The sequence below is a fragment of the Coregonus clupeaformis genome, chromosome 34 (assembly GCF_020615455.1).
Source record: "Coregonus clupeaformis isolate EN_2021a chromosome 34, ASM2061545v1, whole genome shotgun sequence".
NCBI lineage: Eukaryota > Metazoa > Chordata > Actinopteri > Salmoniformes > Salmonidae > Coregonus > Coregonus clupeaformis.
The window spans coordinates 34,467,667-34,486,279 of record NC_059225.1 but is presented as its reverse complement, the minus strand read 5'-3'; the positions used below and the strand labels follow the sequence as shown (position 1 = coordinate 34,486,279).

Here is an 18,613-nt window from a genome sequence, read left to right as displayed (position 1 = left end):
GCCAAATTGAAACAAACTCTACAAGGTGTCGAAAGCGTTCCACAGGGATGCTGGCCTATGTCGACTCCAATGCTTCCCACAGTTGTGTTGATGTCCTTTTGGTGGTGGACCATTCCTGATACACATGGGAAACTGTTTTGAGCATGAAAAACCCAGCAGCATTGCTGTTTTTGACACAAACCAGTGCACCTGGCACCTACTACCATACCCTGTTCAAAGGCACTTCAATCTTTTGTCTTGCCCATTCACCATCTGAATGGCACACATACACAATCCATGTCTCAATTGTCTCAAGGTTTAAAAATCCTTCTTTAACCTGCCTCCTCCCCTTCATCTACACTGATTAAAGTGGATTTAACAAGTGACATCAATAAGGGATCATAGCTTTCATCTGTATTCACCTGATCAGTCTATGTCATGGAGAGAGCAGGTGTTCTTAATGTTTTGTATACTTAATATTAAGAAAAATAAGGAGATATTGTCCCGTCTTCCAAGAATCCCTGATTTATATTTATTTTCTATAAGAAATAAAGTGCACTTACGACCTCATTCAGTAACTACTCATCCTGGCCTGCTTTTCAAACTTTGGTAACCATTCAAAGGCTGAATAATGCTTTGCTCCCCAAAAATGTCTCACCCTCATGTGAAGATATTTTCAAGTCAAACTATCTCATCCACACAAGGTGCTAAACGTGTAGCCCAGAGACCAGCACCCGTGTCCACAAAGCATCTCAGAGTAGGAGTACTGAGCTAGGATCAGTTTTAGCATTTAGATCAGAATGAATAAGATTATATGGACAGATCCTATATCAGCACTCCTACTCTGAGATACTTTGTGGCTACTGGCCCAGAACTATATGGTGTAGCCATATCTACTGACCCCCAGTGGACAGAGCGTGTATTTCACTTTCACAGCAACAATTCCAGTGGCTTTGAAAGTCGCTATATAGTACCAAATATAATTCATATTGTTTAGAAATCTAAATGGTATTACAATAATAACATGAATATAATAATTGTTGTATTATTGTATGTAATTTCGAGTTTGAGTGAGCTCTGCCTTGATTTTGTAGTAGGATATCCCGTTGAGGGCAGAAGTGATGTACGTGTCAGTGGACGAGGTCCCGAGTTTGACTGAACAGCTCCTGTAAAACCATCCCCCAGCAGTAGTAGTATATGGGTAAAATCACTGGGGAAGCCAAGCCAGAAACAAAAAGCCATATTATAACCTATGTGTTGTGACAATATCCCAGTTTGCCCTATAACCTGTTAGTTCATATGCCTTGCCACCGTGATATATAGGCCTAAGGCCGAGACAATAAGAAGACACAGTGGCAGAATCAATTAAACCACAACTTTGTTTCATCACAAAACCAGAGAGCAACCTCTGTCCGGTGAAGTCCATTAAGCATACTGCATGTAACAAACAGTTACATGACCTACAGCATGGTCAAGCAAGTTAATGTTTCCGGCATTTTCCGACTACTAAACAACTATTGATTTAGAACCATGGAGAGTTACCACAAGTTGCAAAGAAAACAGGAGCTGCCTCCACATTTTCCAGCACCACTTCAACTTCAACATCATCAAATCACCTATGCTTAGTCTAATACAGTGACAACTAAAAGATACCAAAAACAATTTAGTCCAATAAACGTAAGCTAAATATGATGAGGCTGTCCATGGTTCTGGTTTCTGTGTGTGTGTGTCTGTGTGTGTGTGTGTGTGTGTGTGTGTGCACAAGTAGAAAAAACATGTTGACTCGCCCTACTTGTAGAGAAATGCCAATGGCATCCTCATCTCTTTCATGTTGACGAAACGGTCTACGACTGTCATACAGAACAGGACACGCTTCTAGCTACATACTGAACTTCCATCCTCTCAGGCCAGGGGCACAATGTATGAATTTATGGTTGGATCAGAATCGCCGTTATAAACATTGGCCAGTATGTAGAATTAAGTAAAACCACAAGTCCAAATCCCTATCTCCATCCATGGCTGATTTAGGAAAGGAGCCATTTTAGCTAGCTAGCTAGTCACCGGAGGATGACACAACGAGATGCAACAATTCGACAATTCAATTACATTTTGCTTTTGATGTGATTGGTGTGAAGCCAAATCCAAACTGGCTTCCCTTGACACTTTTTTTTGGTGCACCAGGACCATTCACAGCTCACTCAGTTAAGCTCAATGCTGATTGGCTATAATTTTTTATCAAGGGAGGCCAAATGCTCGCTGGCTTCCCTTGCATTCAATGCTACGTGCGGCAACAATGTCATACTCTTTTTGACCAGACAGCATCAGATAGATGGGCTACACATACAGAGACAGAGGGGCGCTGTTTTGCTCGCTCGGATGCTTTCTCCGGTGAGATACATTCAGCAGCCTCTTGCGAATTGAAGGAAAATTATGAAACACAGAGAGACGAAAGATACAAAAATTATTGGTCCATTTTTTGGGGAAGCCTGGCTTCCCTTGGCATCCATGAATACACGCCACTGCCCCTCAGTCAGTTAATACCACTCATTACAGTTCACATTACAACAGTTCACAGTACAAGTCTCATACTGTTGTATGTAGTTGAATAGTATAGAATATAATAACTTTAATTTTCCCAGAGGGAACTTCAGTGTTGACTTGCTCACCATCTCACAATGAATGTATATAAAATGTACTAACTAGTGCTGTGCTCGCTGATGTATTGTAGGCTTTTACCTCTTCCTGAGTCTTGGTGACAGTCGAGCTCATTTTTAAAGAGCAACTGCCACTAAAAAAACAACTTCTCATTTAGAATACACCCTATGTGGCATTGATATGAGTCCGAAACATTTATTCTACTTTCAAAATTGACTACAAAGTGTAAATAGGATAATTTTGATCATAAAGTTAGTCTCATCCAAAACTGAGTTTTGTGAGACTTGTGGTCGTGACTGCATCACAACGTAAATTAACGTTGGGTTTGTTTCAACCCTGCCCAGATGCCCACAGCACACAAGTAATCATTAATTCGGAGTGCAGCTGCACGTGACCCGATCTTAATGCATGTGGTAAATTTGGGTTGACTTCGGATAACCCTATGGGGCTAGTTAGGGACCATTTATAAATTACACAATGTAGGCCTACATGGGACAATATGTTAAAGTTCCAATAGCTCCAAATTTCAATGACTTAAAAACCTCAAACCAACTACTGTATAAATTGTAGGAATTCATATACAGTACATACAGTATATTGAAAGCGTTTAATGAGAAAACAAAGGTGTGTAACATGAAAATATTGTCTCGTTTACATAGTGTAATTTATTGACGTTCCCTAACTAGCCCCGAGATAAGCTATCCAAAGTCAAATCATTTTTGCCAGGGTTGCACACCAGCCAGCTGACGCCTGATGCATATGTGTTTTGCTGGATGTCTTTTCCCTACTTACATGTGCTTTTCCCTACTTACTTTTCAACTAGCTAAAAGCTAGCTAGTTGGAGTCTGTGTGGGTACTTCCGTTTGTACCACTGCAAGGTAAAGCAACGAACGAGTTGAAAATATTGAACGCATGCGGTACACAGAACGCATCGCTGCCTAGTGTGGCATCCCCAACATAGCGTTGCTCCATTGACAATAAATTACTTCCGCCGGAACGCAAAGAGTTTGATGCATCTGGTGGACATGAGGCGTGAAGCTAATTGGCTAAATAATTTGGCTTACTCATCCCACCTGCCAACACAGAGACGAGACACCCACATCAAACCACACCCGAAACCAACTCACATTTGAATTCAATCATGGCCGCTAGCATTTCTTAATGTACCACATCTAAAACATGGCCAAATCAGGAAGTGCAGTCGCCCTTTAACGCTTGAGTGTTTGGCATCTCGTGGGCCATGTCAATACCCTACAGGATGGATAGTTAGTGTATTGTATTGGGTATTGTTGTCCAATTGAACATGAACTTTATTGCCCTTTTAGTGTAAGAGCTGTTTGAAAAGACCGCCTGAAATTTCAGCCTGTTTTGGTGGGTGGAGTTTTGACCTGCCTGGTGACATCACCATGAGGTAAATTAGTTAATAGACCAATAAGAAAGAGAGTTCCAAACCTCTCTGCCAATAACAGAAAGTTTTCAGTTTTCCCCTCCCCACTCAGACCACTCCCAGACAGTCCTAGCAAAATTCTTGCTTGAGAAATTGCTCTTTGCTAAGAAGTTAATTTTGTTTATTTTTGACCATTTTAATTGAAAAATAACATAGTGAAGGTACCAAGAAATTATTTGATATCGAGATAAAAACGGCTGCATTGGGCCTTTAATGAAATCTGATCAGTGGCGGCTCCTGAAAAAATTCTCAGGAGGGGCAATTTTTCTGATGATTTAGGTGACCTACACACATTTTAAAAAAGATATGTCCAGCAACAACATGAAGACAGGGGCAGCATATAAGTCAATACCAGAAGCATTTATTGACTGATCTGGGGAGATGGATTCCAGTTTCTGTGACAGATTATAAATAATCTCTGATGCCTTTGTTATATTAGCTTTTGGTTGAATGTACTGTCGTAGTAAATATATAATGTTATAGCTTGGTCTGACTAAAATCTTGTGCATGACCCATTTTGTGTTGGGCCTTTGTATTCAATACAATGAACAAGAGTCCTATCTTGTCAGCCTTGTCAGCAGGTGGCTAAGGATAACACCCACGCCATAGGTCTCTCAGTTCTTCCAACTCACGAGTTCTTGCCCTGAGGACACACACACACACACCCACACACACACACACACACACACACACACATCATCACTGATAAACACACACACACACACACACACATCATCACTGATAACAAACACACACACACACACACACACACACTGATAACAAACACACACACACACACACACAAATCCTCTTCTCTTAGGCTGAACATCTGAAGACAGAGAACCCGACTCAGAGCCAATGCAACAGTGACACTAGCCTGGAGGTGACATCGCCCAACTCATCAGGACCAATCAGAAGATCAGAACTACTAGATTCAACCTACTTCATTTTATTGTATAAAATGTCAGCACACAATGTTTAGGGGCTCTTCTGATAAACTCCCTACGAGTTTGACGAACGGGTCCGTGCACGCGATTCCAGATATCTTTACCTCTGAATAAACTGCCTTATATTATACAATTATCCACCTTGTCCAAAAGTCTCTACTTTTTCTCCGTTCTCCAGTAAACTTGTTTTATCAACAATAGTAAGGTTCAATGACACAGAAAGCAGTTCAATGTCGGGGTACAGAGTCGCTCTCTTACCAGGATCGCGGTCCGCTCTGACCAGGGTGAAGGTGGCCGGCTCCACCTCTCTGTCCGGGACTCTGTCATCCAGCCAAGTCTCCCAGCTGTATTGGGATTCCGCTGCCAGCAGCGTTTTCATTATTTAGTCCGTTCGTAGCGGGTATGTACACGATCAACAAGATCAGTCCAAAACCGAAGATCAGTCCAAAGCAGAATGTTTGCAGAATGTTTGTAAACTAAGTCTACAAATTAAAAACATAAAATAACGCCACACTGCAGGTCGCAACATAGACGCTGCTAGCTGCCATTGTCTTAGTTACGTTCAACGTTACGTCACGTATGACGAAAGCGCGTAAGTGCATGCACACAGACACCCATAGAGAATGTATTGAAAGCTTTGAAATGTGAAAAAAATAGATTTTACATGACAGGCTATGAGAGACTTCTGGGCGATTTTCAACCTGACTGAAATCGCCCAAAAAACGGGCGGGGCCATTTGAAGCACGACTTTAGCCTGATTTGACATTTAGTGGCTGGCAGATCAGACGTGAACACTGATAACTGCTGTTGCCGTGATATAATTGATTAGAAAAAAAATCCCTTCCTTTTCCCGTTTGGCAGTGCGTCGCCCATATCGCCCTATTGGACAAGCCGTCCCTGAATCTGATATTTATAAGCATAGATTCTGCAGTACCCTCTTCATGCTTCCAGCCTTGTTCAAAATCATACCTGCATGACCAAAAGGTGACAGGTATGACAGGTAATCATAAACATATTTTCAAAATTGGTTTAGCAGACAATGCATAGCTAGCATGTTTTAAAAAACACATGCATCCCAAATGACACCCTTTTCCCTTTATAGTTCACTACTTTCGACCAGGCCCCTATTTGTATTTATTATGGCAGCAGCTACTCTTCCTGGGGTCCAGCAAAATCAAGGCAGTTATACATTTAAAAAACATTATAATACACTCATAACAGATTTCACAACATATTAAGTGTGTCCCCTAAAGTCTCTACTCTACTACCACATATCTATAACACAAAATCCATGTGTACATGTGTGTGTAGTGCGTATGTTATCGTGTGTTTGTATGCATGTGTCTATGTTTGTGTTGCTTCAGTCTCAGCTTTTCCATAATTTGTATCTGTTTTTTAAATCTAATTTTACTGCTGGCATGAGTTACTTGATGTGGAATAGAGTTCCATGTAGTCATTGCTCTATGTAGTACTGTGCGCCTCCCATAGTCCGTTCTGGACTGTGAAGAGACCTCTGGTGGCATGTCTTGTGGGGTATGCATGGGTGTCCGTAGTTCAAACAGACAGCTCGGTGGTCTCAACATGTCAATACCTCTCACAGATACAAGTAGTGATGAAGTCAATCTCTCCTCCACTTTGAGCCAGGAGAGATTGGCATGCATATTATTAATGTTAGCTCTCTGTGTACATCCAAGGACCAGCTGTGCTGCCCTGTTCTGAGCCAATTGCAATTTTCCTATGGGCCCTGATTGAAAGTAGTGTACTATATAGGGAATAGGGTGCCATTTGGGAAGCAAACATGCACTTTTCTCAGAGAAATGACATACAGTGAGACTCTTACTTGGCCTTCATCTCATGGGTGGTTCACCGGATGCCGTCCAGCTCGATCTCCAGTTTAACCGTGTCCAGGGTGAGGCGCTCCTGTTCACCGCGGTACTCCATCAGCTGGGTCTCGTACTCAGCCGTGGTGGTGGTGGCTCCGTTGGGCTCGTTGGCCAGCATAGGCCCCGCAGAAGCAGATGCTACTGCTGCAGCCAGAGCTGCACACGCTCCCAGCCCCCTGCTGCCATGGTGCGGCCCATAGAGAAGCACTGCCACGACCCATATCCTGGCCCATTCATTTTAGTGTGAGGATTAGCTTTAGATAGCTGCTTGCAGGCCCACATCTTTATATTCTGTCCCAGGGTGCACATTGAACAAATGTGAAAGAAGCTGCCATTTTGGTAACAGCTTTTATTACCTCACAACAATTCAAACATATCACACATACACGTCTAATATGACATAGGTGGTCGTGTATCATACTCTACAAGAGCATTACGTCAAAGACTGTATCATTGAACTTTTGTCATATTACACACATGCCAGACACAATACAATATATGCCTTGATACCAGGCTATTATCAGGATTAAGGACAAAAGAGTTCAATGTTCCCATAAAAATATTCTATATGTGTAGGGAAGTATTTGTACATTCGCTTAGGTCCAACCTCTGATCTTTCCAAGCATTTTTTATATGCTAAAACAGGATAAAAATTGTACGAAAAATAAGAAAACATGTCAAATCATACTATGTAAACGTTTCCCTCCAAAACCTTCTCCTCAAGATATATTTGGAAAGTTATGCTATGCTGCGATTCATAATATGTACCATTAGCCATGACTATTCACTATCATTGAGCTCTGAATTCCGCCAGCTGAATACATATAAAAAGATGTTGCATGATGCCCTAGCTACATAGAAATAGGTGAAAAAGAATATACCGTCTTGAGAAGAGAAAATAATCTATGAGTTGGTGTCATGGAAAAATTTACCCATCACCATCAGATATAGACAGCTGCAAAGCTTCAGGCATATCTCTCCTATTCAGAAGGCCTCCTTTTTAGACAGCAAGTCAAGGACGTGAAAGTACTTGCATAGTGCAATGAGGAAAACCTAGTACTAAACACACAAAGCTCCAGCTCCTAGATATGGGACAGAACGGTATAGCAGAGGGACAGAGACATTCAAGGTTCTTCTCCCAGTGAGACTGACCATAGGAGGCTCTGTCGATTAGCCCCCAACCCTTAATACCCCACAATCATATCCTAAAGCCAATGACTACAAAAGCTGCTGGATCAGCGAGATGATACGATTCTTCTGAAAGGTTCTGAACTACAGGTGATATTCTCAATTCAATTTTTTGTTCAAAGCACCTGCTCCTGCAGTGGGGAAGAAATACATGGTAAATGGGCCAAAACCTTCACCAGGGTGACAGTCCCAGGTTTTGGGCCATTTCTACCCTCTTTAACCTCCATTTTGTGTCTTGCTGTGTGATGCAAAGGGTTCATTCATCGGACTCGTATCTAGAAATGATACATTAGAACTGTTAGCGGAGAAGGTTGTTAGACAGGACCTGCAAACACAATCATCTTTCAGGAGAAGAATCTCAATCAATCAATCTGTCTATATATCATACATAATCATTTGTATAATAATTAACCGACTCACTTTGAAAGCCGTTTCCTGATGTCCTTGATCTGCTCATTTTTCTTGGTGAGGATCTCCTTCATGTTGCGGTAGGCAGAAGTCTGCTGGAACTTCTTGTCCAGCTCCTACACACACAACAGGATTGCATGATAACCTCGAAATGGCAGATATACAATTCAAATGCTAACTTCAGATATTTTGAGATTGAAGTTCACACAATTGTCCATTGGTTGAAATGAATGCATGATTTATGTGAAAGGCATCAGGTAGGTACCAGTATAGGATACAGGCCAGGCACGTACCTTCTCTGCCAGGGCCAGTTGTTCCTGTACCCTAAGCAGGTCATGTTTGGCAGACATCAGGTTCTCCTGCAGGTCTCTTTGGGAGGCAGCGTTGACACTCAGGGACTTCTGGTAGTCTTCCTGCAGTGCTGCCACCGTGTCCTCCAGACTAGTGATATCCTGAGAACGGGCGGCCGTCTTGGGGAAAGAGAGACAGCACGTCAGTGGGTGAACTTTTATGTGCGGACAAAATGGCCCCCTTTTCCCTATACAGTGCAGTACTTTTGACCAGAGCCCTATGGGAATAGGGTGCCATTTGGGATGCACTCTTAGATTTACATATATTCAACACACAATGTATAGTGTTGGATTGATACATACCAGTTGATTTCCATGAAAGCAAATTAAATAATAGTAATCGTTCAGAAAAAGAGGACAAAAGCTTCAACACATCATAAAACACAAGGCCTGCATGTGGACAGCTTCACTAAAAGGAAAGAAATACTACAATGCACAAAAACCAGGAAGTAAACAGGGAATACTACTGAAAAGTCAAGTGCAGCTGTCATTCTATGGTCATTTGACCCATGTTTGTCTGTTATATTGTTAACCTATGACCTTGAACCCATGGCCCTTATGTTGCTACAGTACCTGCTGTTCCCCCTGGACCTTCTGCAGGTCTTTGAGAGCCCTCTCCGCCCTGGTCTTCTCATCCAACGCACCCATGGCCTGAAACACAATCAGTGTACTGCATGATACTGCATTTAAGTGATACCAACATCGATCATTCAATTAGCAAGGTCAGGTGTAGGTCAGGTGGAAACATGAGCACAAAATACAATGATGTCAAAAGTTACAATAAGTTGAGTGCATTTAAGGGTGTGTTCGTAAATTCACTCTGGACGCTCTGCTCTGAAAAGCGAGTGCTCTGGTTCGAGCGTCCTAGAACGCTTGATAATGACGAATTCACGCACGATAAAACGGTTCACAAATGAAAATGAAAACAGAGAAGGCGTGACTGCTCTCTTTTGGGTAGTTAACAATGTTGTTTCATCTATTTTTGAGACTGGTTGACAGCGACAGTGTTGAGGACAATGTAAGATTAACATATTGCCCTTGCAACATGCATTTGGCGTGTCAGCGTGTCACTAACCTTGCTTTTAGCTACAGTAACATCAAGCTAGCTAGTTAGCTAACGTTGGCAAGTGCAATCAGCTGATTGTCAGCTGGAATGGCAATAGCTAGAGTAGTATAACATAACTTACTTAGCTAGTAACATAGCAGGCTATTCTAGCCAGATAGCTAGTAACATAGCAGGCTATTCTAGCCAGATAGCTAGCTTGCTACAGTACAATGTCTTTCATTTGTTTCTTTTAGGAGTATGACACTGCCAACATTGACATGGAAATCCTGAATATGTTAACAGCCAATCCGCAGCTTACATACACACGGTTTCCAGACTATGCTGAAAGAATTGTACTTATATACATTGATGACTTCAAAATGCACTTTGCGAGGAAATAGCTACCCAAATAACAAACAAGGCAGTCGGTTGGCCATCCATTCTAGCAGACAAGCAGCTCATGATTGTTCTGTGGTTACTAGGAAATCAGGAGTCATTCAGGTGAATATTGTCGTGCCATTATAAACTAATCATGATAATGGATGTGATCAGGTACAGAACTTGACAAAATTATGTCCAAATTTACAGTACCACACCATTGATAAGCAACGTCATAACTAAGTAAGAATATGTCAATCAGAAACACACCTTATGGATTCAGATGTGTTTTTGTGTGAAGTACCTGGGTTTCCAAAGTCCGGAGCCTGCCTTTCAGCTTATAATTTTCCTCTTGTAGCCTTGATATCTCCTGATGAAAAACCAACGTGAAGTAACAGTTGATGAAATGGTTGGTGAAATAGCTGCTGATGCTGGTGTTATTACTCCTATATTACAAAATAAATCTGTACTACCAGATGAGGTTTGAGTACCTTACCTTGTTGAGAAGTTCAGATACCCCACCTTCATTCAGCGGCGCTAACTTGGGCTTGCTAATTTCCTGGTTAGTCTGGGTAAGGAAGCAAGGCATGTAAGTGAGCACATACTCTCCCATCAATAAATAGCGTCAATGCATGATTTTCAACATTTCAGCCCTAACCCTAAACATGTAATAGATGCACGCTTATTTTTTATAAAAGGGAAATGGTTAAAAGTGGTTGGGCACTCACCTTATTTGGGATTTTAAACTCAGTCTTCTCAAACTCAGCCACTTGCTCTAACAACTCTCTGTAGAGAATGAAAAAGAGCAAAGGGGACGAGAAAAAGAGAGATGGACAAAAAATTAGAACATGGTTCATTCGAAAAAAGTTTGACTTTTAGGCACATTTATAGCTTATAAACGAACCAGAGTAATGACAGAATGTTTGATACCATACAGTGAGTTTCAGTGAGTGTACTGACTCATTGGTCGTCTGAAAGTAGGAGAAATGTGGCCTATAACAGCTTAGCATGTTCCTTTATGAAAGAGACCTACAGAATAACATTGTGCAAAACATTTGAGGTGGAGTACAGGGGAGCAGCCACCTGGCAGTTACTGTATGTATCTTTAAGAAGAAAAATAAAACACACTTGTTGTCCTCCTTAAGATAGTTGAACTAAATGTTTGTGGTAAACAAAGCACCTCTCTACACGCTTCTATGTGGTTTGAAGAAGCTGCAGAACGCACGTAGATCTGTGGCTACTAGGGGCGTATTCCCCATTTTTTCGGGACACCTTCAGGGGCTTGGTAGGTTATCTTATTGAGTGACTGTAGGCGTAATAGAAACACAAAAACATCATCTACAAAAGCACAGGGCTTGGTTTTTTATGTTTTGTTTTTGTTCTATGACTGGTGTCAGTGTAATAAAGGTCAAATGTAGTTTAAAACACAGCTGGTTAATATTCTCAACTCAGCAGATGTTAGATGTCAAATACAAACAAAGACCCAAATTGCTACAAAAAAACAACGAATTGCAAGCTAACAGTGCCATAACTCAAATAGAATCCATACGGGCTCATGGATTTGGAACACAGTATTCATTATAGTCCCTTGGAATAAATTGTGTGACATTGGATCAAACCTACAGTGGGGGAAAAAAGTATTTAGTCAGTAATAATAATAATTGTGCAATTGTGCACCAATTGTGCAAGTTCTCCCACTTAAAAAGATGAGAGAGGCCTGTAATTTTCATCATAGGTACACGTCAACTATGACAGACAAAATGAGAAAAAAAAATCAAAAAAATCACATTGTAGGATTTTTAATGAATTTATTTGCAAATTATGGTGGAAAATAAGTATTTGGTCAATAACAAAAGTTTCTCAATACTTTGTTATATACCCTTTGTTGGCAATGACACAGGTCAAACGTTTTTTGTAAGTCTTCACAAGGTTTTCACACACTGTTGCTGGTATTTTGGCCCATTCCTCCATGCAGATCTCCTCTAGAGCAGTAATGTTTTGGGGCTGTCGCTGGGCAACACGGACTTTCAACTCCCTCCAAATATTTTCTATGGGGTTGAGATCTGGAGACTGGCTAGGCCACTCCAGGACCTTGAAATGCTTCTTACGAAGCCACTCCTTCGTTGCCCGGGCGGTGTGTTTGGGATCATTGTCATGCTGAAAGACCCAGCCACGTTTCATCTTCAATGCCCTTGCTGATGGAAGGAGGTTTTCACTCAAAATCTCACGATACATGGCCCCATTCATTCTTTCCTTTACACGGATCAGTCGTCCTGGTCCCTTTGCAGAAAAACAGCCCCAAAGCATGATGTTTCCACCCCCATGCTTCACAGTAGGTATGGTGTTCTTTGGATGTTCTTTGGATGCAACTCAGCATTCTTTGTCCTCCAAACACGACGAGTTGAGTTTTTACCAAAAAGTTATATTTTGGTTTCATCTGACCATATGACATTCTCCCAATCCTCTTCTGGATCATCCAAATGCACTCTAGCAAACTTCAGACGGGCCTGGACATGTACTGGCTTAAGCAGGGGGACACGTCTGGCACTGCAGGATTTGAGTCCCTGGCGGCGTAGTGTGTTACTGATGGTAGGCTTTGTTACTTTGGTCCCAGCTCTCTGCAGGTCATTCACTAGGTCCCCCCGTGTGGTTCTGGGATTTTTGCTCACCGTTCTTGTGATCATTTTGACCCCACGGGTGAGATCTTGCGTGGAGCCCCAGATCGAGGGAGATTATCAGTGGTCTTGTATGTCTTCCATTTCCCTAATAATTGCTCCCACAGTTGATTTCTTCAAACCAAGCTGCTTACCTATTGCAGATTCAGTCTTCCCAGCCTGGTGCAGGTCTACAATTTTGTTTCTGGTGTCCTTTGACAGCTCTTTGGTCTTGGCCATAGTGGAGTTTGGAGTGTGACTGTTTGAGGTTGTGGACAGGTGTCTTTTTATACTGATAACAAGTTCAAACAGGTGCCATTAATACAGGTAACAAGTGGAGGACAGAGGAGCCTCTTAAAGAAGAAGTTACAGGTCTGTGAGAGCCAGAAATCTTGCTTGTTTGTAGGTGACCAAATACTTATTTTCCACCATAATTTGCAAATAAATTCATTAAAAATCCTACAATGTGATTTTCTGGATTTTTTCTCTCTCAATTTGTCTGTCATAGTTGACGTGTACCTATGATGAAAATTACAGGCCTCTCTCATCTTTTTAAGTGGGAGAACTTGCACAATTGGTGGCTGACTAAATACTTTTCCCCCCCACTGTATATGTCTCATCCCCACACACTCATGCACCAATCTCACAACAACCTCACAATATCCATAGTAGTGGTAAATCAAAGTATTTTTGGTAAAGTACAAAAATTGTCTCTGAGTCCATTTGCCATGTAACCACTGTCTCCATTCTACCTTGCTGATGGACTGCCAGCTTTTCAACATAAAAAGGTTGGGACTGTAAAAGGAATGGCTTTCCCGTCCCTCTCTAAAATACCCATTAACACAGTCCCTGGGCCTGGAAATGTACTCCACATCACAGAGCCATGCTATACATTTCAATGTGGCATGTTCCTGTGCCCAAGTAACAAGTTCAGATCCATCCACAGAGTGGGGGAGTGAGTGTGAGGGAACGGTCCTTGGCCTCACCCTCCCATTTCATTGTATTGTTGGGGGAAAAGGGTAGTGAAGTGGGAGAAACCGTTACCTGCTAATAACCCTTTACGTAATTGCTTCAATAGCCCAAAGTCCGAGTTTAGATTTAGGAAGTGTGCTATTGAGATTAATTGAGCCACCAGCTAGTTGCCCATGTTTCATTGCTGGCCAGACTTGACTATGGCCACGCTGCATTGTTTCCTGCTATGTATTTAGCACCTCTGATCTGAGGCACCATGATGAATGATCCTGTGGTAAATTCAGCATGGTAAAAGGGAAAGATGCGCTAATAAATTTTTTGGCACAGTGTAAGTATGTCCGCTAAGGGCAAAGTAAAAATGGGACAACCCCTCTCCATGAGATAAAGCTGTTTTTACTGGTACTGAACATTCCCACATCCCTCTTTGTCCAGGCATGTTATTAAGCACTGCTGTAAGACATTCTTGGCAGCCATGCTTAATAACCCTGGATGCAACAGGGACCTTTCATTGGCAGTTTTCTACACGTTTTGTTTCGTCTCCACTTAGCCTAGACCATTTATATTTTCTTCCCATTTACAGTGTAAATTGTACAAACATGTTTTTAGAACTTTCACCACTGCATGTGGTGAATAGCAAACGTCCTGTCAATATATGGCAGGAAAGGCAGGCATCAACCAAAACAAACATTCCTTAGGTATCATATCATGTCAACTACTCCACCCACACATGTATCAGAAGCTATGGTCGCATCTGCCAGCATTTCAGTGAGAGTAGGAAACCACAGAAATTGAAAAGCAGGGTACCATTCTCATGAGAATGTGTGGCTTGGCAATAACCTCAGTGATTTACATAGCCTAGGAAGTGGCTTCTGCTACACTGAAGGAAGTGGCTTCTGCTTTGAATGGGAGGGACATTTACTGCTCACACTCTCAGTGTACATATGAGAGGCTCTGCTGACAGGCTACACACAGAGGCATGTTGAGGTTAAAATGTTGCTTCCCACCTGAGTGTCACCCTCTCGTTGACCCTTAAACTGAAATATACCTTCACACACACTCCCTAATTCTCAGTACTATCTACTACTTTACATTTTAGTCATTAAGCAGACGCTCTTATCCAGAGTAACTTACAGTAAGGAGTGCATACATTTTCGTACTGCTCCCCCGTGGGAATCGAACCCACAACCCTGGCTTTGCAAGAGCCATGCTCTACCAACTGAGCCGCAAAACGGGATTCAGCCTGCCCTTGCAGCCCCCCCCCATCCCCACAGTCCACCTCTAAGCCATCCCACCCATCCCCACAGTCCACCTCCAAGCCATCCCACAGTCCACCTCCAAGCCATCCCACCCATCTCCACAGTCCACCTCCAAGCCATCCCACCCATCCCCACAGTCCACCTCCAAGCCATCCCACCCATCCCCACAGTCCACCTCCAAGCCATCCCACCCATCCCCACAGTCCACCTCCAAGCCATCCCACCCATCCCCACAGTGCACCTCCAAGCCATCCCACCCATCCCCACAGCCCACCTCCTAGCTACTCGTCCCCACAGCCCACCTGTTCTCCAGCTCCGAGATGTCAGTCTGCAGACGGAGGTAGAACTTCTCAGCCTGGGAGAAGAGCTGCCGGAGCAGCAGCACGTTGGTGTGGGCTGTGTTGATGAGCTCCGTCTCCACCTCCCCTCGCACCACCAGCTGCAGCCCGTCCAGCATGTCCCGCACCTCGTCCACTGTGAATGTCTCCTCCACTAGCCTAGAATAGAATAGAAATAGAATAACCTTCTCCCTGTGGGGGAACTTCTTCTTTGGAGATACACACAAATACCCTTAAAAGCTGTCCTAAAAAAATTGACTTGCATTCCTCCGACAAACATTGTTGGCTTGCTGTGATAAACATGAAAATGGTGTGATACACCACCTGCTGTCTTTAAGGTCCTCGAAGCAGGAGTCAATGGTCTTGAGTCTGATGACCCTCTTGGAGCGTGCAAAGCGCATGTAGTTGATGGCCTCATTCTGATGGTGTTCATTGAAACCAAACTCAGCCTTCAAGGAGAAAGAGGAACAGGGATGGATGTCAATCTCCAGCTAAGTAACGCAAACTAGAAGACGGACCTGTGGTTGTGGCCCTCTTGATTAATTATAGTTAGTTATTTAGCTAGCAGGTTAAGTTACTGTTTCAAGCACAATATTGAACAAGGCAGTGTGTGTGGAGGTGGGGGGGGTACTGCAAGGTTCTGTAGCTGCAATCACTAGCTAGGCTATGGATGGTTACCTAACAGTCGACACTAGTTACCACAGCCACAGAGTCAAAAAACCCGACTATTTCTACAATTTATCTTATTCAAATGTGATTTTAAACCTAACCCTAACCACACTGTTAACCTTATACATAACCCTAACCCTAACCTTAAATTAAGAACAAATAGCTCATTTTAGTTTTCATGCATTTTTACGATATAGCCAATTTTCTGTGGCTGTGGTAATTCGTGGAAACCCTTGCTAATCAGCGTCGAGCACTGCGTTGTCATGGAAACGTCATTGTACATTATATTAGGTAGCTAGCCTAGTAGCAGTCACTTGGCTAGCTAGCTCATGTTGCATTTCGCTACTAACTGACTAAACTAACGTTAGCTAACTAACTATCCGTGCAGTCGACCGCATCGATAGAGTGATTGTTCGAACATATCAACAGTATCCTGATGCCTCGTTTACGAGTTAGTCACTTTACCCTGCCTTCATGACATGACTCATGTAACGTCACATATCTACCTCAAATACCTCATACCCCTGCACATATTTTTTTTTTTTTACTCTGCATCGTTGGGAAGGGCTCGTAAGCAATCATTTCACGGTTAAGTCTAACATGCGCGTTGTATGCGGCGCATGTGACAAATACAATTTGATCCCTTGCTAAATCCACACCAGCAAGCTGGCCATATCATGTTGCTAGCTACATAAGTTAGCTAGTTAACGTTAGCTGGGATAAATTAGCTTAGCTTGCTAACGTAGCTAGCTAGTCTGCTAATGTTACTCACCATTGTTGACCCCAAACACCCGACTCTTTTACTGCTAAATGTTATGTTAACTAGCTAGACCACAATGCACAAACTAATAGTTACACTACGCTTTTAACTAGCTATATTTATTTATGGTGATATATGAAAAGATTAAATCAGCTAGTTCGCCTCTTCAACGCTGGAGATGTCTTGGATACGGAAAAGCGTCATTGCGTTGGTAACCATGGAGCACGTTCAACCATAGAAATATAATAACTAGAATGGAAATCCCCATTCAAGTCAACGTTCCTTGTTCGGTTGGAATTTCTATTTCTATACATTCAATAGAGATCCTATGAAATTACTTTTTACATTTACATTTTAGTCATTTAGCAGACGCTCTTATCCAGAGCGACTTACAGTTAGTGAGTGCATACATTTGTCATACTGTATACTTGAGGTGCTGTATACTTGAGGTACTATACAGCACATTTGGAAAAGTATTCAGACCCTTTCACTTTTTCTACATTTTGTTACGTTACAGCCTTATTCTAAAATGGATTAATTAATTGTTTTCCTCATCAATCTACACACAATACCCATAATGAAAAAGCGAAAACAGGTCTTTATAAAAACAGAAATACCTTATTTAAATAAGTATTCAGACCCTTTGCTATGAGGCTCGAAATTGAGCTCAGGTGCATCCTGTTTCCATTGATCATCCTTGAGATGTTTCTACAACTTCATTGGAGTCCACCTGTTGTAAATTCAAATGATTGGACAGGATTTGGAAAGGCACACACCTGTCTATATAAGGTCCCACAGTTGACAGTGCATGTCAGAGCAAAAACCAAGCCATGAGGTCGAAAGAATTGTCCGTAGAGCTCCGAGAGAGGATTGTATCGAGGCACAGATCTGGGGAAGGGTACCAAAACATTTCTGCAAGAACACAGTGGCCTCCATCATTCTTAAATGGAAGAAGTTTGGAACCACCAAGACTGTCCGTCCGGCCAAACTGTGCAATCAGGGGAGAAGGGCCTTGGTCAGGGAGGTGACCAAGAACCCGATGGTCACTCTGACAGAGCTCCAGAGTTCCTCTGTGGAGATGGGAGAACCTTCCAGAAGGACGACCATCTCTGCAGCACTCCACCAGTTAGGCCTTTATGGTAGAGTGGCCAGACGGAAGCCACTCCTCAGTAAAAGACACACGACAGCCCACTTGGAGTTTTACAAAAGGCACCTAAAGGACTCTCAGATCATGAGAAAAGATTCTCTGGTCTGACGAAACCAAGATTGAACTCTATGGCCTGAATGCCAAGCGTCACGTCTGGAGTAAACCAGGCACCGCTCATCACCTGGCCAATACCATCCCTACGGTGAAGCATGGTGGTGGCAACATCATGCTGTGGGGATGTTTTTCAGCGGCAGGGACTGTGAGACTAGTCAGGGTCGAGGGAAAGATGAACGGAGCAAAGTACAGAGAGATCCTTGATGAAAACCTGCTCCAGAGCGCTCAGGACCTCAGACTGGGGCGAAGGTTCACCTTCCAACAGGACAACTGTCACGCTCGTCGGGAACAGAGGAGGACCAAGGCGCAGCGTGGAATGCGAACATTTTATTAATTTGAATGAACACACGAACAAAACAACAAAACGAAAACGTGACGTCCCTGGTTACATACACGAACCAACACGGAACAAGAAACCACAAT

General features: G+C 42.6%; 1 protein-coding gene across 2 annotated transcripts; it reads right to left on the bottom strand.

The window, feature by feature from the left end:
- Positions 1-7,283: 7,283 nt before the first annotated feature.
- Positions 7,284-17,129, bottom strand: lztfl1 (leucine zipper transcription factor-like 1). Of its 2 annotated transcripts, none has more exons than XM_041862162.2 (10): positions 16,942-17,129; positions 15,825-15,949; positions 15,465-15,659; positions 11,009-11,066; positions 10,777-10,848; positions 10,585-10,650; positions 9,431-9,508; positions 8,801-8,977; positions 8,520-8,623; positions 7,284-8,374 (listed from the first exon to the last, which is right to left on the bottom strand). In XM_041862162.2, the coding sequence occupies exons 1-10, from the start codon at positions 16,942-16,944 to the stop codon at positions 8,356-8,358; spliced, it is 897 nt and encodes a 298-aa protein (XP_041718096.1). In that variant the 5' UTR covers positions 16,945-17,129; the 3' UTR covers positions 7,284-8,355. The 2 variants fall into 2 exon arrangements, with proteins under 2 accessions (XP_041718096.1, XP_041718097.1); XM_041862163.2 differs by having other exon boundaries at positions 8,801-8,959.
- Positions 17,130-18,613: the final 1,484 nt, after the last annotated feature.

Excerpts from the sequence above, each read along its gene's own strand:
- lztfl1 (XM_041862162.2), bottom strand. Across the intron at positions 9,509-10,584 it reads TCCGGACTTTGGAAACCCAG|GCCATGGGTGCGTTGGATGA; the intron begins GTACTTCACACA and ends ATTGTGTTTCAG. Across the intron at positions 8,978-9,430 it reads AGGTCCAGGGGGAACAGCAG|ACGGCCGCCCGTTCTCAGGA; the intron begins GTACTGTAGCAA and ends TCTTTCCCCAAG.